Source organism: Gossypium raimondii, chromosome 8 (genome assembly GCF_025698545.1).
Source record: "Gossypium raimondii isolate GPD5lz chromosome 8, ASM2569854v1, whole genome shotgun sequence".
Taxonomy (NCBI): Eukaryota; Viridiplantae; Streptophyta; class Magnoliopsida; order Malvales; family Malvaceae; genus Gossypium; species Gossypium raimondii.
This window is the reverse complement of record NC_068572.1, coordinates 49,932,096-49,955,979: the sequence shown is the minus strand read 5'-3', so window position 1 is coordinate 49,955,979 and position 23,884 is coordinate 49,932,096. Positions and strand designations below refer to the sequence as shown.

Here is a 23,884-nt window from a genome sequence, read left to right as displayed (position 1 = left end):
TAAAGGTAATATGGGACCATTGGAATGACGAAACTAAGCAATTGTTTAACTCTAGTTATGGGGACTTGTTGTATCTACTCGACATTAAGGTAGACGTACATTTTTTCCGGGCTATCGCTCAGTTTTAGAACCTCGCGTATGATTGTTTTACCTTTGGAAGGGTCGATTTGGTGCCCACTATAGAAGAATATACAACTTTGCTACGTTGTCCAAAGATCCAAGTTGATAAAGTCTACTCTAGAGCCGTTAATGTTCCAACCTTTATAAAGAAGTTGATGAACATCACTGGAATGAGTGTGGGTCACAGCACGGATCAAGCAGAAAGGGGAAAGCAAATGTATCCCTTGGAAAAGCCTGTAATAGCTGATTTTGGGGCACCCTAATGCGAGGAAAAGGGTCGATACCTTTGCTCTGAGCATTTATGGGCTAGTAATTTTCCCTAAGGCACTAGGGCACGTAGATGAGGCAACCTCGGATCTCTTTGACTGACTTGATAAGAAGGTTACACCAGTCCCAGCAATTTCGGCAGAAACCTTCAGGTCATTGAATGCATGTCGAAGGGCGGGTAAAGGCAGATTCATCAGGTGTGTGCAGCTTCTACTCGCATGGTTTCACTGTCATTTTTGGAAAATTGATAAGGTTTCATATCGAGTCTTCTCTGAAAATTATTCGCCGTTAAAAGAGATAGCAGCTACACCAAAGAGAGATGACATCTTGGAAGAGAAATGGTTGGTTATTCTTCAAAATCTTCATGAGGGGGACATCGAGTGGAGAGCCCCATGGTTGCTTCTGGATGAGATCTTGTACCGATGTTGTAATTTCGATTGGGTCCCGTTACTTGGAATCTGGGGAGCTGTTGGTTATGCTCCATTGATGGTGCTAAGACAGTACAGGTCAATGTAGTTTATACCTGCAACCCAAGGCTTAGCTGAGTTTGAATTCTCGTATAAAGACAATGGATATAAAAAGAAGATTCGAGAGATAACCAGTGCATGGGACCAAACTCGACAGATGAAGAGATTAGCCGTAGGCTCGACGACAACTCCTGAATATAATGAATGGTGGGTTAGAAGAATCAATGATAACATCCCAAGGCCAAGTCAATGAGATAGTCAGTAAATAGAAGAACATTTGTGGGTTGTTCCCTCCGAATTGGAAATTCTGAAGCACGATTTTAAGAAGAGGAATGCAGAGCTTGAAAAGAGGATCGAGCAGTTGGAAGAAGAAAAGACGCACTTAGGATTAGATGTGGATTTTCAAAAGTTAGAGACAGAGAAATTAAGAAAAGGAAAGAATAAGGCTGAGGAAGACTTGGACAGTTTGAAGACAGACTATAAGAAGTTGAGGTTATCAATAAGAACTGCTGGGCTAGGGAAAACTCCAGAACAATGGCGTCAAGAGATTCGGGAAGAAAAAATCAAGGCTGATGGATGGGAAAAGAAATTTCGAGAGGTTCAGATGCGAAATGGAGCTTTAGAAAAGAGTTTGTCAGAAAGCCAAAAGGAAAAGTGCGAACTAAAAGATAGAGTGGCTGAGTTAGAAAGATCTCTTCATTAGTATCGAAGTCGAAATTCTGCGATGGAATTAAGGGCGAGCTTGGGAAAGATCGAAGAAATGAAAGGAAGAATAGAAGAGTTGGAATCGGCATTGCGAAGTTGTGAGATCCGGACTAAGTACTTGGAAAGCAACGAAAGTCGTCAGAATGAGCAACTTTACCATTTTCAGAATCAAGTTGAAAATAGAAATCGTATCATGGGAGAAGCCGTGGTTCAGATCCGGGAGGTAGCTGATCACCTGCAGACTTTGGGGGTACAAGCCGATGCACTGAGCGTAAAGTATGAGCTGGAATCAACTCGAGGACAGGAATTAGCTTCATTACTTAGGAAAATTAAAGTTCTGAGCATTAGGGCAAGAGCATATATGTAACCTGTTTTATGTAAAGAATTTTGTTTTCTAGTAAAAGTTTTCTAAATGAAATTGAATAAAAATCAACGCCTCTTTGCATTCATGCATTGCATTACATTGCATCATATGCATTAAGGTCCATCGAAAGACCCTAATTGGTTAAAATCAGTACAGTTAATCTGGAAACCAACCAAAACTCGTCAACCAAGCACCGCTATGGTACTCGTGCAAAATCAAAAATTATGGATCAAAGATTGGAAAAGTTGGATCGACTTCAAAAGGAAATGCAAGATCAGTTACAGATGCAAATGAAGGAGTAATTGGAAAAAATTTAACATGACATGACAGAAAGGATGCTAGAGGGTTCAGACTGAGGTGCATCCGCGTAGATCCTCTGTTTCAATAAGGCCTCAGCGGTTTCAAGCCGATATCTCAATACCGATGAACTCCCAAGCTGGATCAAGTTCTAACCCTGGTGAGAACCCGGTTAATCTTACTGTCCCGGATTTCGATGAAGTAGCTGAGAAGGATAAAGAAAAGGAAGAATTACCAAAACAGTTTGAGGAGAAATGGAAATGGATTGAAGAGAAGTTTAAGGAAATAGAAAACATTGAAAGTTATTGTAGAATAGATGCAAAAGATCTGAGTCTGGTTCCGGATTTGGTACTTCCTTACATGTTTAAGATGCCAAAATTTAAGAAATATAGTGGGACTAGTTGCCCTGAAGCCTATATTACAATGTTCTGTAGGAGAATGACTGGGTATATTAACAATGATCAGCTATTAATACATTATTTTCAGGATAGCCTCATTGGGGCGGCGTCTAAATGGTATAACCAGTTGAGCCAAACCAAAATCAGCACATGGAGGGATTTGGCGCAAGCTTTTATGAGACAGTACAGTCATGTATCTAAAATAATGCCTGATAGAATCATTTTGCAAAACTTGGAAAAGAAATCAAACGAAAGTTTTAGACAATATGCACGGAGGTGGAGAGAGATTGTAGTTTAAGTTCAGCTACCACTTTTGGAAAAGGAAATGACGATGCTTTTCATCAACACATTAAAGGCACCATTTATCACGCACATGTTAGGAAGTGCCTCAAAGATTTTCTCGGATATAATCATGAATGGCGAAATGATTGAACATACTATTAAAAGTGGAAAAATAGATGGTGGTGAGAATAATCGAAGGTCAGCTCCAAAGAAAAGATAAGGTGAAGTAAACAATGTGAACGCATACAGTAAATCAGTTACAACGAATCAACCAAGGAAGATGGTTACTAATCAACAAGGCTCATCGAAACAAGAGTCAGGAATGAGATAAAATACTGAGAAGCCTCAGTTCACTCTCATTCCAATGACATATAAAGAGTTGTATCAGAATTTATTTAATGCACATGTTGTTGCTCCTCATTACTTGAATCCTCTACAACCCCCGTATCCAAAATGGTATGACACGAACACACAGTGTGACTATCATGCGGGAATTTCAGGGCACTCAACAGAAAATTGTACCACTTTCAAGAAGGTAGTAGAAGAACTTATTAAATTGGGTGTTGTCAAATTTGATGACTCACCCAGCACAGAAAGTCCATTGCCCAATCATGATGATAAGGGAGTGAATATCTTGAGCGAAGGTACGGAGGGAAAAGTCAAGACTGACATTGCTGAAGTAAAAACTCTATTGAAATGGGTCTGGAAGGAGATAGCAAAAAGAGGGTTAGTTATTCCAGGTTTTGAGGAAGGGTATGAGATGGGAAATTATTGTGAATTCCATCATAAAATAGGGCACGAAATCTAAGAATGTGAAGGATCCAGGGCTTTGGTTCAAAGCATGATGGATAATAAGGAGATGAGGTTCTATGAAGATGCGGAAGAAAGGAGGAGCATATGCGCGACAGAGTCGGGAATAGGGACTCTAAAAATAAATCATCATATGGTCATTATCTCACGCCCTAAGAGTAATGAGGCTAGGGTTCAGGTAACACCAAAAATTGTAATCAAGAAATCGCCAAGTTTCACATATAAAGATGACAAAATGGTCTTGTGGAGTTACGGATGCAATGTGACAATTCCAAGAAAAGAAGTTGAGGGCAATATGGTAAAAGAATATCAGGAAAGAGGTTCTTATACACGTAATGGGAAGCGTTATGACACTCAAGTAGAATTGCCAAGAGAAAATACTCCGATGGTAGAACAGAAGAAAGGGAAGGCGGCAGAATCTGAGCCATTGGTTAATGAACCAATAAAAAAAGAAGAAGCAAAGAAATTCTTGAAGTTCTTAAAATATAACGAATATAGTGTCGTGGAGCAACTGCATAAACAACCAGCTCGTATTTTAATATTAGCTTTGCTCTTAAGCTCAGAAGTACATCGAGATGCACTGATGAAGGTACTAAATGAAACATATATGGCCAATCACATTTCAGTCAATAAGTTGGATCGATTGATCAATAATATAAGCGCTGACAATTTTATTTTCTTCAATGATGATGAAATACCGTCTGGAGGTAAGGGTTCTACTAAAGCTCTACACATTACTACCCGATGTCGGGAGGACACATTACCGGGGGTTTTGATCGATAATGGATCCGCACTAAACCTATTGTCTTTGTCCACTCTTAATCGACTACCTGTGGACAGTTCACATATGAAAGCCTGCCAGAATATAGTAAGGGCATTTGATGGAACGGAAAGAGGGGTTATAGGAAGAATTGAAATACCATTAAGGATTGGCCCAACTACTTATGAGGTGGACTTTCTAGTAATGGATATTAAGCCTTCCTACAACTGTTTATTGGGAAGATCGTGGATACATTCGGCAGGGGCAGTACCTTCATCATTACATCAGAAGGTGAAGCTAATATCAGAGGGTCGATTGGTAACAATAAGTACGGAGGAGGATATCATTGCGAGGGTAACGGGTGATACACCTCATGTAGAGACCAATGACGAGGCAGTGGAATGTTCTTTCCGTTCTTTGAAATTTGTGAACGCAACGTTTATCGCTGAAGGAAACAGAATTCCGGTACCAAAGATATCAAGACTACCGAGATGGGTCTACAGTTGATGGTAGGAAAAGGAGCTTCGCCAGGGAAATGATTGGGAAAATACCTTCAAGGAAGGATTGAAGCACCCATGCTGAAAGGAAAGTTTGATCGCTTTGGCCTGGGTTACAAACCAGATATGAAACAAAAGAGGAAAGATGCAGAAAAAAGACAGGACAGAAGAATGGCACGTTTGAGCGAAGAGGAAGTCAAGTGGAAGCCTTTGACCTTTCCCCACATATATAGATCCTTTGTGTCGGGTGGGTTTATTTACCCTGAGCAAGGGGTATCCAGAAGAGAAAGCACTGAATAAATGTTGGAAAATGTTCACATCAATGCTATAGAGACAATAGAAAGAAGGACCTTGCTGGAGATTTGCCCTTACGAACCTGGGAGTGAGCTAAACAATTGGACTGCGGAAGAAATATCTGTAGTCTTTAGAGCTTATTCAGAGTAATGTTCAAAACATTATTGTTTTTTTTAGCCTAAGAATGATAAGAAATCCTTTGTGAAATAGGCTTAAGTCTGAATATCTTTATCCTAATAAAATACATCTTTGCATTCATTTCGAGCAATTATTCTTTTATTCTTTCCAGGCAAGTAAATATTTTCCATTTGATTGATTGTCTTCCAAATGATTTTTTTCATTATATTTATAACCTGACTGTACAAATAATTATTCATAAATTTATATTTTTGTATATTCTTTGGCATATCCCCATAGGTCCTCAGATATCAATGACATGAGTGATGTTGTTTCAAACACGGAGTCTCTTTTTGAGCAAGACATGTGTTTAGAAGGATCTCGTGACTTTGAAAATGACGAAGACTGTGGTGTATCTCCGGACATGTTGAGAATGGTGGAACAAGAGGATAAACAAATCCTACCTCATAAGGAATCATTAGAAATTGTGAGCCTAGAGAAAGGAAAAGAGGTGAAAATCAAAATTGATATCACCGCAAAGACAAAACATGACCTCATTGAGTTACTCTTAGAGTTCAAAGATGTTTTCGCACTGTCATACCAGGATATGCCAGGGTTAAAATACTAGTATTGTAGTACATCGTTTACCTATAAAAGAAGATTGTAAACCAGTTCAGCAGAAGCTCAGAAGAATGAGACCTGATATTGTATTGAAAATAAAAGAGGAGGTCAAAAAGCAGTTCGATGCTGGATTCTTACAGGAGGTCAAGTATTCAGAATGGGTAGCAAACATCGTCCCTGTTCCCAAAAAGGATGGAAAGGTACAAATGTGCGTGGATTATAGGGACTTGAATAAGGCTAGTCGAAAAGACAATTTTCCGCTACCGCACATTGACACTTTGGTAGATAACACAGCTGGCTACTCATTATTTTCTTTCATGGACAGCTTTTCTGGATACAATCAAATAAAGATGCATCCTAAGGATATGAGGAAAACCACATTCATTATCCTATGGGGAACATTTTGTTACAAAGTAATGCCCTTTAGATTGAAAAATGCAGGAGCAACGTATCAAAGGGCAATGGTCACCCTATTTCATGACATGATGCATAAAGAAATTGAGATCTATGTTGATGATATGATTGCAAAAGCTAGAACTGAAGAAGACCATCTCCGAGTCTTGAGGAAATTGTTCTTAAGATTGAGAAAATTTCAGCTCAAGCTCAACCCAGTAAAATGCATATTTGGAGTCAGATCAGGAAAGTTGTTGGGCTTCATAGTCAGTAGGAAGGGGATTGAGATTGACCCGGATAAAGTTAAAGCAATACGAGATTTGCCTCCTCCAAGCATTCAGAAAGAGGTCTGAGGTTTCCTAGGAAGGTTGAACTACATTGCCAGGTTCATTTCATAATTGACTGAGAAATGCGATCCAATGTTTTGCCTTCTGAAGAAACATAATCCAGGAGAATGGGACGAGGAATGTCAGAAAGCTTTTGACAAGATAAAGCAATACTTGGCTAATGCTCCAATACTATCACCACCTAGTCCAGATAGGCCATTGATATTGTATCTAACGGTGTTTGACAATTCCATGGGATGTGTCTTGGGCCAACATGACGAAACAGGAAAGAAAGAAAGAGCAATATACTATCTCAGCAAGAAATTCACTGATTATGAAATGAGGTACTCGTCCATTGAAAAGTTGTGTTGTGCTTTAATTTGGACAACTCGAAGACTAAGGCAATACATGTTGTATCATAAGACTTGGCTGATTTCAAAGTTGGATCCTTTAAAGTACATGATGGAATCAACTGCTTTAAATGGGAGAATAGCTAGATGGCAAATTCTGCTCTCTGAATTTGACATAGTATATGTAAGTCAGAAGGCTATAAAAGGAAGTGCAATAGCTGATTTTCTAACCAGCAGAGCCTTGGAAGACTATGAGCCTTTGAACTTCGATTTTCCAAATGAGGACTTAATGTATGTGGCAAACACTGAAGAAAACCCTCGAATAGACCACATCTGGAAGTTAAATTTCGATGGAGCTTCAAATGCTATAGGTAATGAAATTGGGGCAGTCTTGGTATTCCCAAGTAGAGATCATTATCCTGTCGCTAGCAAGTTGGACTTCGATTGCACAAATAATATGGCAGAATATGAAGCATGTATTATGGGTATTTCTTCTACCATTGAACGTAAAATTAAAGTGCTAAAAGTGTATGGAGATTCCGCATTGGTGATATACCAACTCAAAGGAGAATGGGAAACCAGAGACCCTAAGTTGATCAGTTATAAAGAACTGGTTCTTGAATTGATTGACGAGATTGATGACATCACTTTCTGTTATCTCCCACGAGATGAAAACTAGATGGCTGACGCACTGGCTACTCTAGCCTCGATGATTAAGGTGAACAAGTTAGAAATCATGAAGCCTATTCAGATGAGCATATATGAAGTTCTGGCTCATTGCTACAGTATTGAAGAGGAGGGAAAAGATGATCACCCTTGGTATCAGAGTATACTACAGTATGTGAAGAATCGAAAATACCCTGATCAAGCGACAGAAAACAACAAGAGAACACTGAGAAGAATAGCCATTGAGTATGTCTTAGATGGGGAAGTGTTGTACAAAAGAGGGAAAGATCAAGTGCTGTTAAGATGTGTAGATGCCATGGAGGCTAGAAAGATCCTGGAAAAAGTCCATGAGGGCAATTGCGAAACCCATGCAAATGGTTTTACAATGGCTAGACAGATCATGAGATTTGGATACTATTGGTCTACTATAGAAGGGGATTGCATTAGCTATGCCAATAAGTGTCATAAATGTCAAATTTATGGAGATAAGATACATGTACCTCCCTCACCTTTGCACGTTATGACTGCTCCGTGGCCGTTCTCCATGTGGGGCATGGATGTTATTGGGCCAATATCACCGAAGGCTTCGAATGGGCATCGTTTCATCTTTGTGGTCATTGATTACTTTACCAAATGGGTGGAAACTGCTTCATATGCAAATGTCACGAAATCAGTGGTTAGTAAATTCTTGAAAAAAGAGATCATTTGTCGATATGGAATGCTTGAAAGAATCATATCCGACAATGCGTTGAATTTGAATAATAACACAATAGCGGAGGTTTGTAGTCAGTTTAAGATCAGTCACCATAACTCGTCGCCATATCGCCCAAAAATGAATGGTGCAGTGGAGGCGGCCAATAAAAACATTAAGAGAATTGTGGGGAAAATGACTGAAACCTACAATGATTGGCATGAAAAGCTATCATTTGCTCTCTTAGCTTACCGAACATCTGTTAGGACCTCTATTGGGGCAACACCTTTTTCTCTAGTTTTTGGAATGGAACTTGTTTTACCCATTGAAGTGGAGATTCCTTCTCTTCGGGTTTTAGCTGAATTGAAATTGGATGAAGCAGAATGGGTTCAGTCTCGATACGACCAGTTGAACTTAATCGAAGGGAAAAGGTTAAAAGCCATCCAACATGGTCATATGCAACAAAAACGGATGATGCGAGCCTATAACAAAAAGGTTCGTCCCAGAGAATTCCACGAATGCGATCTAGTGTTGAAGAAAATTCTTCCTATACAAAAAGAATTTAGAGGAAAATGGATGCCAAATTGAGAGGGTCTTTATGTCGTAAAGAAGGCCTTTTCTGGTGGAGCTTTGATTCTAAGTGAGATGGATGGAAAAAACTTGTCAAATCCTGTAAACTCAAATTCAGTCAAGAAATACTTCACTTGAAGGAAAGGGACCAAAGTGAAAACCCACAAAGGGCACTTTGATTCCTAAAAAAAATAGAGAGTTTAAGGTGAAAACCCGCAAAGGGCGCCTTGAGATCAAAAGGGATTTGAGCTGAAAACCCGAAAAGGGCGGCTCAAATACTGATCAGAATGGAGCATGAGGTGATCAGAACATTTCAAATTTTGATCAGATTAGGGTATGTAAAGATCTTGTTACACCTGAATCAACAAGAAAGGGTATGCGACATCTTGGAGCATTGACAGAGTACTGTAGATCTCCTAAATACATGTCAAACTCAGAAGGGTCTTCAGAAAGTTTGTACAGAGAAATTCAAGCTGCGATATCTAGGGCATCTAGTTTTTATACTATTCATATTTGCTTCTTTGGAACACTTCATTCTTTTTTAAGATACAAGTCAATTCCTCTTTTATTCCCAACATCCTTGATATTTTATTCATTGCAATTTATGCTCTCAAATCAAGTCTATTTCTATCCATTGTTGTGTTCTCTTTGAAAGCATTAGAATAAAGGATTAATGGACTAATAAAACTTTCACAAAGGAAGTTCTGCATATTACTCGAAAAAGTTTCTAAATAATACAGTAACCTAAAACAGAACTTTTGTTTAGAACGAAACAAGTTTAAAGGTCAGAAATCTAAGAAGGAAAAATCTAAATCAAGACAATCCTTTTGGATTTTGTTGACAAAACATTGATTGAACAAAATAATCATGAGTTAGTAAGAAGAGATCTCTTTGGTAGAAAATTCTTCGTGCATAAATTTTGGGTGTGGCACTTTAAGAGTGGTATAAGGACCAAAGAATTACACGTTTGGCATCCTTAAATGGCGATGGGAAAGGATTGAGAAAAGATCAGATCTCCTCATTTTTGTAGTTACATCTTGAGGATGAAGATACAACTTTTTGCGACCCAGAGGATTGAACTTGTAGGTTTACAGTGGGGGTAATTTAATTAAAGGTTTCATTGAAAACACCGGCCAAGAAGGAATGTGTTGAAGCATGGCCGTGACAAAGCCTTAATAAACTTCGAGTAATCGACCTAAATGGGATCATTCTCAGAAAAATAAAATTATGCATTCATGCAAACACCATTCACACATGTCTAGTTAGGAGCATTTGATTCATTTTGATCATGTCATTCTAATCATTAGGCATAATTAGGTTCATTATACAGGTCATGTTCCCCAGAGAACAGATCAGGGAAATTACAGATCTTGTCTCCCTAAGCAATAGCGGAGCAGATCGAAGACAGCGAGTCTTATCTTCAAGAGTAAGGAAGCGGATTTAAGTCACAAGTCCTATATCCCTGGTCAGCAATGGAATAGACCGAAGAATTACAGATCTTATCTCCTTGAGATTACAGCAGAGTAGATTGAAGCCAGTAATCCTATTTCCCTGATATTACAGTGGAACGGATTAAAATAAAGGATCTTATCTCTCCGGGTTACGAGAGTAGATCGATCAGTCTTATCTCCCGAGATTACAATGAGCAGATTGAAGCCGAGAATCCTATTTCCCCGATATTACAATTGGAACGGATTAAAATAAAGGATCTTATCTCTCTGAAGTTACAGTAGAGTAGATCGCATCAGGTCTTATCTCCCTGAGATTACAGTGGAATAGACCGAAGAATTCCTAATCGAAAATGGTGAATCTTATCTCCCTGAGGTTACAGTGGAGCATATTGAAGCCAGAAATCTCATCTCACTGAGATTGCGGTGGAACAGATTAAAGCCACATCGGTGAATCTCGCTTCCCCGACGTTGCGGTTAAACAGGCTAAAGTTACGAGTTACAAATCTTGTCTCCCTGAAGTTGCAGTGGTGTGGACCGAAGCACCAATCCCTATACCTCTAAAGATGCAGTAGGATAGAATGAGGCTACTTGAAGAAGAAAAGCACCAAGGTCCAACACGACCGGGCAAAATTGGCCATTTTAAAGTCTTTGCTCTGTTCCCGTTACACGACAACGAGCAAAGAGGGGCAGCTGTAATGCCCAATTTCGACCCGGCCCCACTAAAATAAATAAAAGCAATATAAAAGCAAAATGTTAAGAGTCCATTTATAAATAAAATAGCCCAAATCACAAACCCAATATACCCTAGCAACCCAAATTACAAAATCCAGCCCAATAACCAATTACTGGCCCAAACCTAATTTATCCCAGGCCCAAAATCCACCGAAACCCTAGCAGTACCCAGTTTCCAGCACCGCATGACCGCACGACTTCCAGCGCCACTCTCTGCGCTCCACCCAGCCATGCACACCTTCGTATGTGCCACGTCCGCGCCTCCGTACATGCCACGTCCCTCGCCGTACGCCGTACCTGCAAATAGAGCCAAACAACGCAGCAGAAAAGGAAAAAAATTGTATTTTCGATGTTTTTTTTCATTTTCTCTCGGCCTATAAAACAAAAGGCGAGACTTTTGTAAATTTTTTTACGGACACCCACAATATCAATACAAAGATACAAAAATTTCAAAAAACAAAAAGAGAGCATACGTTTGAGGTGATTTCTGATTCTGAATTCCCTTTTCCTCTTCATTATTATTATTTTTTCTTTGGATTTGTTTTCGTAAATCGAGTAGCAAAATAAGGAGGGGAAAAGCCCATACCTGGTTAAGTCCACCGTCGAATCCCTTGTTGGTTCCGATTGGAACCAAATGGTTGGGGAGACTCCGACATTGAAGCGGCGCATGGGGGTGCTCCTCTGCCTTAGGTTTTTCTTCAAAAGAAAAGGGGCTACTGATATTTAGGTTTTTTTTAGTTTATAGGCAATACTGGAAACGACGTCGTTTGATGCCGAGGCAATGGTTTCAAAACGGCGCTGTTTAAAGGCCTACGACCCTCGTGGTGACCCGACCCGGGGAAGGATCCGCGTGTTTTGACCCTTGTTGGGCAATTTGCGCAAGTGGTCCCTCGATTATTATAGCGTGTTTAAATAGGTCTTTTTATTCCCTTTAAATTTATCCCCCATATTTTATTTTTGTTGCATCTTGGCCCAGACTATATGCTGCGTTTTGGAGGGACGGGGATTATTTCCCACTTGGTCCCCCAAGTTATCCGCGCATTGCATTCGGCCCCTTTACCTTATTTTATTTTCATTTGGCTCTTTTAATTCTGTTTTTAATTTAATTTAATCCCTTTTTTATCAATTAATTTAGTAATAATATCATTATTATTTATTAATTCTAGTATCATTCGTATTATCATTAAACTTTTCATTTCATATACGTTACTTATTTAGATTAATGTATGTATATTATTTGGTATATTATACATATATTTTTATTTACTTCAAATTCATTTTAATATCAAAATTCCACATAGTATTTCTTTTTATCTTCCTTTAAATCTATTTCAAATTGTATGTATATATACATTGTTTGTGATAAAATTTTGTGCATGTGATTTATTAGAAATTTGCAATTTCGCCTTGTATGCTATTCATTTTTTTGGTTTATTTCAAAAATTGTTTATATTAATTTATTTGATATTCCTTTTAATTCTTTAGCTTTTAGTATTAATATCTACCAACATATAATATGAGATTCTTACCATTGTTATATTGTATTGTTCATTTATGTTTATTGATTGTGTGACATTCATTAGTATATGTTTTAACCTATGAATCATCATCTCGCATTGTACATCATTATTCAATATTTTATTTCGCTCAAAAGAATTACGATTAATATCATTTAAGTATCAAAATCATTTCATCCAAAAGCTTTCAAAATAACGTAATATTCGAAATTTGGAATCCTCGAGAGATTTGAGCCCTAACGTATTGGGTTCCAATTTTCCTCGATGAATCTAAATAATCGAAAATTTTCTTAAATCAAAACACATAAATAAAAACTTATTCTCGGGAATTCGATATGTCATGTCCTAATGTACTGGATGTGATATGTCGTTTTCTCGAAAGGAAGATTTTTAATAATAATAAGGGATATATTCAATGCTAGGAATTTTGAGAAATTGTGCCCTACCGTATTGGGTTTCAATTTTTCATCTGACTTAAAGCTATTGAATATCTTTTTTTTTTAACTTAACCTCAAGAGTTTTGAAAATCAAAGGACAAGCTCATTCTCGAGGACTAAAAATGTCGTGTCCTAATGTATTGGGTATGACATTTTATTACTCTGAGACGAGAAGGTCTTTGACATTCGCCTTAATTTACCCAAGCCTCTTTTATCAAATTAATATTAATAAAAAAGGGAAGGATCATATTTCTAAAATCTTTTCAAATTCTCGACACTAAGACATTAAACAATCAATTCGGTACCAATTTTGGGCGCTACGAGGGTGCTAACCCTTCCTCATGCGTAACCGACTCCCGAACCTACTTTCTCAAAATTCATAGACCTAAAATCGTTTTCAAGATAATCCGATCACGCCTCTTTAAAAGATCGGTAGCGACTCCAAATTTTGGCTTCATTTTAAGTCGACAACCAAAATTTTTGCTTTTCAAAAAGGGGTGGTTTCGACAATATGTACTATGTATTTCTCTACTTTCTCTTCAAGCTCCAAAATTTCACTTTTCCGAATCAATACAGTTGAAGTATTTGCCCAATTGTTTGGTAAGGTATCCTTGAAGAATTGATGATCAATCTTAGGTGAGCTTATATCCATATCCCTTACATCCGGTGGCTCCTCAGGTTACCCAACCACTCTCCACTGGCCATTAGGGGGAAAAGAAAGGAACTTGAGGAAAGCTATTGCAAATAATTTTAGCTGGAAAAAGGAAAGTCAAAACTATAAGGACCACCAACCAAATATTAGCAGCTACAAGCAACTACCATTTCTGATTTCTACAAAGAAATAGTGGTTACCAAACATTGGCATCTCAAGACTATGAATTCCAAATGGAAGAAAGATTTGCATATTTGGACTTAATTGATTGCATGCATACCGCTATGGAAGTTCATCTAAGTCCCAAAATAAGCATAAATATATTTCCAAAACAAAACGATTCTAATCCAACAAAGTTTAATAATTCCTTGGATCAAAAGTTATTCGGATTAATTAACTTTCTCAATCACCCACAAAAGCACGTGGTTTCATCACTACTGATTTAATTTGATACATGACTTGACACCAAAAAGGGGGCACAAAAATAAAAGGAGTTAAGTTTGCCTTTCTCAAACTTACCAACACATGTATTAATATAAAGTTTGTCATTCTCAAATTAGAAGAAAATTAAAAGAATGATGAGATAATAATTTTCAATTTTTAAACAATATATTTATTTCTAAAAAATAAAAATTCAAATCGAAATTTAAAAATTCAAATTCGCATAACGGGTAAATTCAATCTGTCTTGTTTTTCTCGGTTTTTAAGTTTAGTCTTACACTTAGTTTAGAAATGCTTCTTAAAAATATTTTTGAAACAAAAATATTCCTAAACAAGCTGTTTTTTTTAGAGAAAAATGTTTCTCCCAATGCAAAAATTGGCCCAAAAGTACTTTTTTTAGAAGGTCAAAAACTTTAGCTTCTCTCTAAATTTTTTTTTAAAAAATACTTTTGAGAAGCATTCCTAAATTAGGCCTTAACCTTTTTTAACAATGATGACAATGGGGGGAGGACAACAAGAGCGTATGCAAGCAGCTAGAAATTAAATAATCAATGAATATATTTGATAACTACATCTATTATAGAGACATGATCAAAGTAGTTCCTATATTATTAAATGAATAACTTTAATTATTATATTATTAAAAAATTTAAATAAAATCAAATTGGAATATAATGAAAAATTACCATTTATAGAGTTGATAGTTTTAAAATTTTTATGGTTGTGTAAATGAAATCTTTTGTTTGAAATTGAATTGAAATTAAATAATAATAATTAGCAACATATTTTTTACACAATAAATATGAACTTTATTATTATTCTTTTTAATAATATAATAGTTAAATTAATCGAAGAACTAAATTCTGTCCAGGAAACTTAAGCTTAATTAATCCTACCAACAATAAAAACAACAAAAAGTCAAAACAACCTGTAAAAAAGATGATATAAGCAGTCACGAGACCAAGTCTTTATAGTCCACTGATGCAGGGCCTGGCGGATCCCACTAGCATCCTCTCCGCACTACATTATTTTCATCCCACTATTTTAAAGTCAGTGTGAAGAAAAATATCAATTATGTGATATAACGCACAATTTTTACGATACGATCTGATAGTCTCATTTTATTTATCGTTGTCTTATGCAAAATTTATTGGATACTATCCCTTATTCAGCAATCATGATTCAATTATGATTTTATAAAATAAATTTTATCATTATTTTGAAATGATGAAAAAAAACTGTAAAATAGACTCAACTATCTACAATTGGATGACATTTACAACCAACATGCCACAATCATATACGTCATACTTGTATATGTTGTATCTTTAAAAGAAATTTTTTTAAAAAATATATAGAAATTGTTATAGCTGCATTTGGATTGAAAGAAAAGATTCGAGAATGACTACCTTAAATTTTTCCTATAGAATTGATTGTCTCTAGTCAAGTTGAATTTTTCCTATAAAATTGATTGTCTAGTCAAGTTAAACTTAAGATGAAGGTTAAGGTTGCAAGTTTTTGATGTCTAGTCAACAAGACAAAACTAGTGGTGTTCTTGTTTAGTTTACTTTGATGTAATTTTTCTTCAATTTATCATCAAAGAATAAAATAAATATTAAAAATTCGACTTAAAAGCCCTTATCCAAACCAATGTTTTTAAGAGCAAAGAAATTGAAAGTTTATGTGTTAACTTAGTTTTTGGTGTTATATGATGACTGTGGGAGGCTAGGTGACTAGAGTTGGGGGGGACCCAAATGCGAAAGGTGAGGTGAGGATGGGGACAAAGAACCAAATAAATTATCAAGCCTCTACGTAGGAAGGGTACACCTGGCTCTGCGTAATATGTAGGGGCGGCACGTGGTCATCACCATCGAGCATGCGTCTCATCTTATCTTTCATCTCATTATTCCTCCCGTCTTTTTTTTCTTTCTAGCCCAAAAAGGGTGAAGTGGAAAAGGGGAGGATTGAACCAATTGGACTCACCCACCCGCGTCCGTGACAACCGACAATTTCTGTGCCTTAATAATGACGTCGCAATTGCATCGCTATCGCTTCCAAACAATCTTCAACCCAGTTAAGACAGCACGCTCTCTCAGTACAATTATTTCAAAAATGTTTATAAACATTAGGAAAAGAAAACAAAGGAACTTAAACATCGTCAATAACCCAAAGCAATTCCGAAATTATAACACTTACACCCATTTAATTACACACGTAGCTTTGAGTATGGTAACAGAAAAAAGAAATGCAACCAAATCAAGAATAAGATTATCAGTATCACCGTTTGAGCAATTAATATGCTATGCACTATGACGCTCCTTATTCCCAGCTGGATCCCAAACTCCGGCCGCCTCTATCGCTAACTCACGCCTTCCATCGCGCACTTTAGCTTATTTGATTTCTTTAATCTGGAAATACTTTTTCCAAGCAACCCTCATGTAATTTATTTCAAGTAAAAAAATGATAATAAAATAACTGAACAAGGGCCACCACGCAGCGCCAGCTAAGCTAGTTGCTTCACAACCTAAGAATTTAACATGCAATTTAATTCTACACGATAGACAAAACAATTTTTGTGCACAAAATGCTCGCACGTGCAAGTGTGGCCGACACGTGTGGGCTTATGGTCTGCTTGACAAGGAGGCCATGAACGAGCGACGGGGGAAAGAGATAGAGAGAGAGATAAACCGAGAGACGGCCGCCTAGAAATCGGCTATTTTCCTGTGGGGGCGAGATTTTGAGACGTTTTTATCAAGTTCTTGCAAGTTCTTTAGGCTTCGAATCCCCAAAACATCGCCTCTCCGAGAATCAATAAAATGGTCAACATGACCGATTGCAGTTGAGTCTGCAAAAAACGAGGGCCCAAAAGGAGATAACAAGAATAAAAACCACAAATTTCAAAAAAAAAGAAAAAGGAAGGTGAATTCAAGCTGCATTATACCTGAATGCTTTGAGGGATGCTTAAATCCATTAAATTCAGCCAAATCTGAAACAAATAAATCCAAAAGAACAAACTGTGAATATTAAACCTGAATAACCTCGTTTGTCAACTTTATCCGTACGTTGATTGACACCGAAAAAAGCATACCAGATTGTGAAGGACTGTGAGAATTTAGATAAAGAATGAGGAAGCAAAGGAGAGTGAGAAGAGGAATTAAGTGAATGAACTTCTCAGGCTTAGGAGGCGATGTCAACGACGAGGTTGCAGAGAAGGAAAATCGACGAGGCCTGATGTCTTTGCTGTCATCATCATCGATGATTACTTGGCGTTTCTGATCTTCGGAGACGGAACTCTCTTCTCCGCCATGGATGCGGAGTTTGGAGCTTGGCGAACCTAAGGATTGTCTCTGCATGCTCTAAACAGAAAAGCGGAGAAAGAGACAAAGGTTGGTTACTGGTTAGTGAAAATGAGGATTAGTTGAGGGTTTGAGTATCTTCTTTAAGGGATAGGTGACTTGGTCGTTTACTTCGCTGTTTAGTAGTGTAGCAGTCTTACCACTTAAGCATTAATTAATCCGATTTTAAACATCTTTTATAAAGGGGAATAAGATAATTGATTTGAGCGCTCTTTTTGTTGTGTTGAGGGGCGCTTCTTGCCTTTTCTAAAATACGGGTAGTAGAATTATTGGTTTCACCAGTTGTGGACCTTACTCTTTATTCTAATCAATGATGTCTTTTAAAATTATATAAATTTGTTCAGCTTACTCTCTTTTTTAAATGAATTTTTACATTTTTAGTACATTTCTTTAGATTTTAATTTACATTATACTTAAATAAATCATTTTTACTTATTTATCCGAAATAAAAAGTTATAATTTATTTAAATATAATAAAACTTATGTCTCTAAGATATTGATTTAATGAAAAATTAAACTATAATAATTTTGAGATTTTAAATTTGAGTATTTTTATGCAAATTATGCATGAATTTTAATAGTAATATGAGATATACTTTAATTTTCTCATTATAATCACTAGATTATATTTATAATTGCACTTATTAAAATTTAACATGATTTAAAATATAGGTGATTGTATCTTAAAGATTCCTCTATTATAAGGATTTCATCAATTTAGTCCTCTATTGTTAAATAAATCAGTTTAATCCTTATACTAATAAAAAATCAAACAATATCAAATTGGAATAGAGTTAATATTAACTGTTAGAAAAAATGTTAATATTTTTGAAGGTTTTTTTTACAGTTCTGTAAATGAAAGATTTTATTTAAAATTGAATTGCAAATTGAAAAAAAAAAGTTTGAAGATACTTTTTATACAGTAAATGTTAAATCTGTTACAATGGGGCGAACCTGGGGGGCTGGCAGGGCCCCGATCTCCCCTAAAATAGATTTTTTTTTTATTTTTGGCCTTTTACAATTTTAAACTAGTAAAGGTAAAATTATACTTTGCACCTCTAAAAATGATAAAATTTTGATTTAATCCTTTAAAAATGATATTTTTATTATTATAAAAATTATAATTTAATATCGACCCCTAAAAATTTTCTGACTTCGCCCTTGAATTTAAACTTATTTAATTTTTTTAATAATATAAGAGCTAAATTGATTTATTTAATTTGGTGGTGGAAGCTCTCTCATAGAATTTAACCTTAAAATATATAATAAGAAAATAAAAATCAGTTAAAAATAAAATGATGAGGAGATTTTTTATTTTTCTTCAATAAAACCAACGCGCGAAGTAGTCTTTACTTTTTAATTGTCATAATAATAGAGTTAAACTGACGCAAAACCACGATGAGCAGTTGGGGCATTATAGCAAGTGGATTCTATTTATAGGGACTTATAGCAATAGAAGGCTTTTAATACACTCTTTAGTTCTTTGCTGGTAATTATTATCATCTCCTTTCTTTTAAGAAATCAATATTTTTGGTCCCATTTACATTGATAATTTATTGAATTTAAGTGTAATGTTTATTTGAAGGTTTCATAATTAAATTGGTGTCGAAATCAGTTAAATTATCGATATTCATTTTGATTTGTTTCTTCAGTTTAATTAAATAATCTTAAAAATAGAGAAAATTGATTCAATTATCAATCGTAAACCAATCGATCCAACCCTTTATTTCATACTAATATCTTAACGATTCTTGATTGAATCGGTCCTATTCTAAAACAACGATATATTAATAATGTATAATTTGATTTATTTAGACCTTTAGTAATAATTTACATCCGAATGCAAGCACGATTTGGAGAAGTATGGAAATTGTCATTAGTCATTTAATTTATTTCATAATTACTTTTCATATACAAGGTTTTGTTTCTCATTATTTTTAAAAGTACTTTTGAGGTCATAAGTAACGCTAAAGAGATAATTTTTAGTTCAAAATACTTTTAAAAGTGTATTTGAACCCAAAAACAATTTTGGAGCTAAAATGACATATTTAACACTTATTTATATTCGAATATAATTATGTAATATTTATATTAAGTATATAAATATTTTTCAATTAAAATTTATTTCAAATATATAAAATTATATATTTAAATTTATAATAATTAAAATATAGATTATATATTCAAATTAAATTTTAAAATAATTAATATTAATTACTTACAAATATTTTAAATTTATATTTCATATATTAAAATATTAATATGAGTTACAATAAATTATTTTTTATATCTTTACTAAAATATCATAATATTAACGAAATTGAACATTATTTAAATGCTTATTTTTACTTCATAACATCATGTTTAGAGTTGTCCATGGGCTAGGCCATTCGACCCGATTCGAAGGTTCGCCAGAAAAATGATAGGGTTTGGGAATATAGGCCCTAAAAAAAAGGCTTGGATAAAAAATAAGACACGTTGCTACTATTTTGATGTTATTGTTTGGATACTGTATAATTCTTATTTTATTATTAATTTTGCTACTATTGTAGAGATATTTGCTTGCTAAGTTGCACTTATATTAGTGTTTTTTAAGTATTTCTTTTAATTTTTTCTATTTGTTTGGAAACATTTATTTTAATATTTTTAGTGTATTTGATGTATCATGTTTTTTTAAATTTATTTTTATATAAAAAATTCAATACGTGCGAGCTGGACTCGGGTTTTAACATTTTTATCTGGGCCAAATTGGGCAAAATTTTAGGCCTATTTTTTGGGTCGGGCCTAAGACTAAAAAATGGGCCTAAATTTTTTTACTTGGCTTGACCCGGCCTGAACCTTTGAACAACTCTAATCATATCTAAAATGAGTATTTTATTTTTCAAAAGCACTATTGACAGCAATACTAAATACCAGGGGCAGAGTGAGGGGGGCTGGCAGGGCTGACCCCCCTAAAATGGAAATTCTTTTATTTAGACCCTTTATAATTGATAAAATTTTAAATTAGTAATAGTAAAATTGCACTTTGGCCCCCAAAAATGATAATTTTTTATTTAGTTCTTTAAAAAGTATAAAGATACAAACTATTAAAATGGTGAAATTGTATTTTTACTATAATAAAATTATATAATTTAATTACGGTCCCCAAATTTTTTTCTAATTTTAAACCAAACTTTTTGAACACTTGAAAAAGCACCAAAACTAACCATAAATCAATGAAGCTATATAGTGATTACAGAAGAAATGGATTCTTATAATAAACCCAATCAACTCTACAGTTTTAAAACCAAATAAATAAAATATATGAAGAAAAATATAAAGATTGCAATGTGATATCTTTTTAATTGCATCCAATGCAAATCATGCTTTACTTTTGTAACATACATCATGAAGATCCGTAATTGTTCGTTCGATCTCAAAGACATATAATTGGCCAGTCAACATTTCAAAACATATTTAAATATCGTTGATGCAATGATAAAAGGGAGAAGTATAAAGGAAGATATGGTGGTGGTTATGGAGGTCGGTTTTTCTAATTGGGGCGGAGAGTCGAAAGTTACAAAAAGTGAAAGAGAGGAGGGTGTAACACCCCTTACTCGAGACCGTTGCCGGAGTCAAGCACGAGGCATTACTTAACTTATCTTACTAATTCGGAGCTTAAAAATTTACTTTGAAAATTAATTTCACTATTTACAGCAAACCTGTCCAATCGCGCAGCAGTTACTAAATTGATTATAACTCGAGCTACGGGACTCAAAATTTAATTCCATAAATTTTCCCTGAAACTATACTCATATATATTCCTACCATAAAATTTTTAGAATTTTTGTATTAGCCAATTAGTACAGTTTATTAGTTAAAGTCTCCCCTATTTCACCAATCGACTGCCCTGACCTCTTGTCACTAAAAATAAATTTTCTCACTATAGGATTTTAGTATGAATTTCTTACTGGTTTATACAGAAAATAGACTCAATAAGGAGTCTAGAAATATAAACTATAACTCATAACCATTTTTATACAATTTTTAATGATTTTCTAAACTCAGAACAGGGGACTCCAAAAACAGTTCTGACCTTGTCTCACTAAAATTCACATATCTTAAAATATAAATTTCCTTTTGCTACACCGTTATTTTTCCATGAAAATAGACTCAACAAGATTTAATTCCATATATCATTCACCCACTAATTCATTTTATACCATCCTAGGTGATTTTTCAAATTCACGTCACTGTGCTACCTGAATTCTGTTTCTTTGCAAAATTTTATCCTTTCATGATTTCCATGCATAATTTATCACCTAATTTTTCATAACAACAAACACCTTCATACTTAACCATTTTAATGACCATACATCATCAAATGCTTACACATCCTTCATTAGCAAAATCATCATTACAAACATACAAAATAACTAAATCCCTATACATGCCATAACTCAAACGTATTTCATCATAAAATACTGAGCAGTTGTGGTTGATAGTGTGGTCGATCTCCGACTTCTTTAGCATCCTTGAAGTAGCTTTGCAATGCTATAAGAGAAAGAGAAATAAAAGAAGTAAGCATAAAGCTTAGTAAGTTTACTAGCAGATAAATAACAACATTAAACACAATTAATTAAATTCAAGTGTCTATATCTCTAGTTTACTCTTTAGTTAATCTCATTCTAGTTCTCTTGCTTATTTACTTAGAATACTTGTGTGCATAACTTACTCATCTCTTGCTGCATCGTTGAACATCAATTGATAGTATAATAAGTTCTTAACTCTTATAACTCACCTGAGCTTGCCATTTATGCTTTAAACTGAACTTTCATGAACATGATTCGTTTACAAGCCCGTTGAGCTTCATTGAAATAATAAGGATACTTGGGTCTCTTCTGATAATAACATGCCAAATCCATGTCCCAGACATGGTCTTACATGGGATGTTCTCATGTTGGTGCCCATGCCACGTCCCAGACATGGTCTTATAGGGGACCTCTTATCTCGGTGCCAACGCCATGTCCTAGACATGGTTTTACATAGGACCTCTTGTCTCGGTGCCCATGCCATGTCCCAGACATGGTCTTACAGGGGACCTCTCATCTCGGTGCCAACGCCATGTCCCAGACATGGTCTTACATGGGACCTCTTGTCTCGGTGCCCATGCCATGTCCCAGACATGGTCTTACATGGGATCTCTCATGATCTCAAGGATGTCAATGACATGTCCCAGACATGGTCTTACATGGGATCTCTTTACCCAAATGTCATGACATTCGTATCCAGTACCATCCTTATGTATCGACGGGGCTTTTTAACTTTAATTCTCTATCATTTCATGCTTGGATCATCATCAAATAAATTCATAAAATAAATTCATAATTGCTGGAAAATAACAGCATTAATAATAAATATTGAAATATTGCATTTATTTACCGTAAACTTACCTCGGTATCAAATATAGTCCAATTCACCAACTTAGTCTTCAACTTTATTCTTCCCTTTGTCTAACCTCGAGTTTCGTTCTTCTTGATCTAAAATAGAAAATTTAACTTATTTAATACTCACATTCATCAAAACAGCCCTCGACTCTAACTTCTTCAAAATTACGATTTTCCCCTAAACTTTTACATAATTACATTTTTGCCCCAAGACTCGGAAATTAAACTTCGTCCCTTATTATTATGTTTTATGACATGCTGAACATTTTTCCCTTCTATGGCAACATCAAATTTCCACTCTAACATGTACTTAAGAGCATTAGGTATTTTTACCGATTATGTCGTTTTACTCGTTTTCATTTAAAATCGGCTAGCAAAAGTTGTTTAACATAATTTATAGCTTCATATTCTATCATAAAACATCAAAATAAACACTTTTCACCTATGGGTATTTTTCCAAATAAAAACTCTAGGTTAAATTATTGCTAAAATAAGCTAAATTAAGCTACCGGGATCTCAAAAACGTAAAGAACATTAAAAACGGGGCTTGGGATCACTTACTATGGAGCTTGGAAGCTTGAAAACCCTAACTATGGCTTCCCCCCTTGCTGATTTCGTTCACTATGAAGAAGATGAGCATAATTTGCCATCTTTTTCCCTTTTAATTCATTTTAATTACTAGATTACCAAATTGCCCCTAAATTAAAAATTTTCTATTTCACTTATCTCATGTCCATTTTTGTCTACCAACTTAACCAATGGTCTAATTACCATATAAGTACCTCCAATTTAAAGTTTCATAACAATTGGACACCTCTAACATGTAGAACTCAACTTTTGCACTTTTTACAATTTAGTCCTTTTGACTAAATTGAGT

At 35.2% G+C, this 23,884-nt stretch overlaps 2 protein-coding genes across 2 annotated transcripts; one reads left to right on the top strand and one right to left on the bottom strand.

Moving 5' to 3' along the window:
• The first annotated feature begins 5,045 nt into the window (after window positions 1-5,045).
• LOC128043061 (uncharacterized) lies at window positions 5,046-7,747 on the top strand. The gene is made up of 4 exons (XM_052634868.1): window positions 5,046-5,240; window positions 6,140-6,199; window positions 6,830-7,018; window positions 7,175-7,747. The coding sequence occupies exons 1-4, from the start codon at window positions 5,046-5,048 to the stop codon at window positions 7,745-7,747; spliced, it is 1,017 nt and encodes a 338-aa protein (XP_052490828.1).
• Window positions 7,748-16,299: 8,552 nt separating this feature from the next.
• Window positions 16,300-17,741, bottom strand: LOC105791908 (uncharacterized). The gene is made up of 3 exons (XM_012620210.2): window positions 17,314-17,741; window positions 17,167-17,211; window positions 16,300-17,070 (listed from the first exon to the last, which is right to left on the bottom strand). The coding sequence occupies exons 1-3, from the start codon at window positions 17,576-17,578 to the stop codon at window positions 16,928-16,930; spliced, it is 453 nt and encodes a 150-aa protein (XP_012475664.1). The 5' UTR covers window positions 17,579-17,741; the 3' UTR covers window positions 16,300-16,927.
• Window positions 17,742-23,884: the final 6,143 nt, after the last annotated feature.

Coding starts and splice junctions, on each gene's coding strand:
- LOC128043061 (XM_052634868.1), top strand. CDS start 5,046: ATGCTGAAAGGAAAGTTTGATCGCTTTGGCCTGGGTTACAAACCAGAT. Junction 6,200..6,829: donor TTCCCAAAAAGGATGGAAAG/GTACAAATGTGC, acceptor TGCCTTCTGAAG/AAACATAATCCAGGAGAATG. Junction 7,019..7,174: donor AAACAGGAAAGAAAGAAAGA/GCAATATACTAT, acceptor GATCCTTTAAAG/TACATGATGGAATCAACTGC.
- LOC105791908 (XM_012620210.2), bottom strand. CDS start 17,578: ATGCAGAGACAATCCTTAGGTTCGCCAAGCTCCAAACTCCGCATCCAT. Junction 17,212..17,313: donor TCACAGTCCTTCACAATCTG/GTATGCTTTTTT, acceptor TATTTGTTTCAG/ATTTGGCTGAATTTAATGGA. Junction 17,071..17,166: donor GCATCCCTCAAAGCATTCAG/GTATAATGCAGC, acceptor CGTTTTTTGCAG/ACTCAACTGCAATCGGTCAT.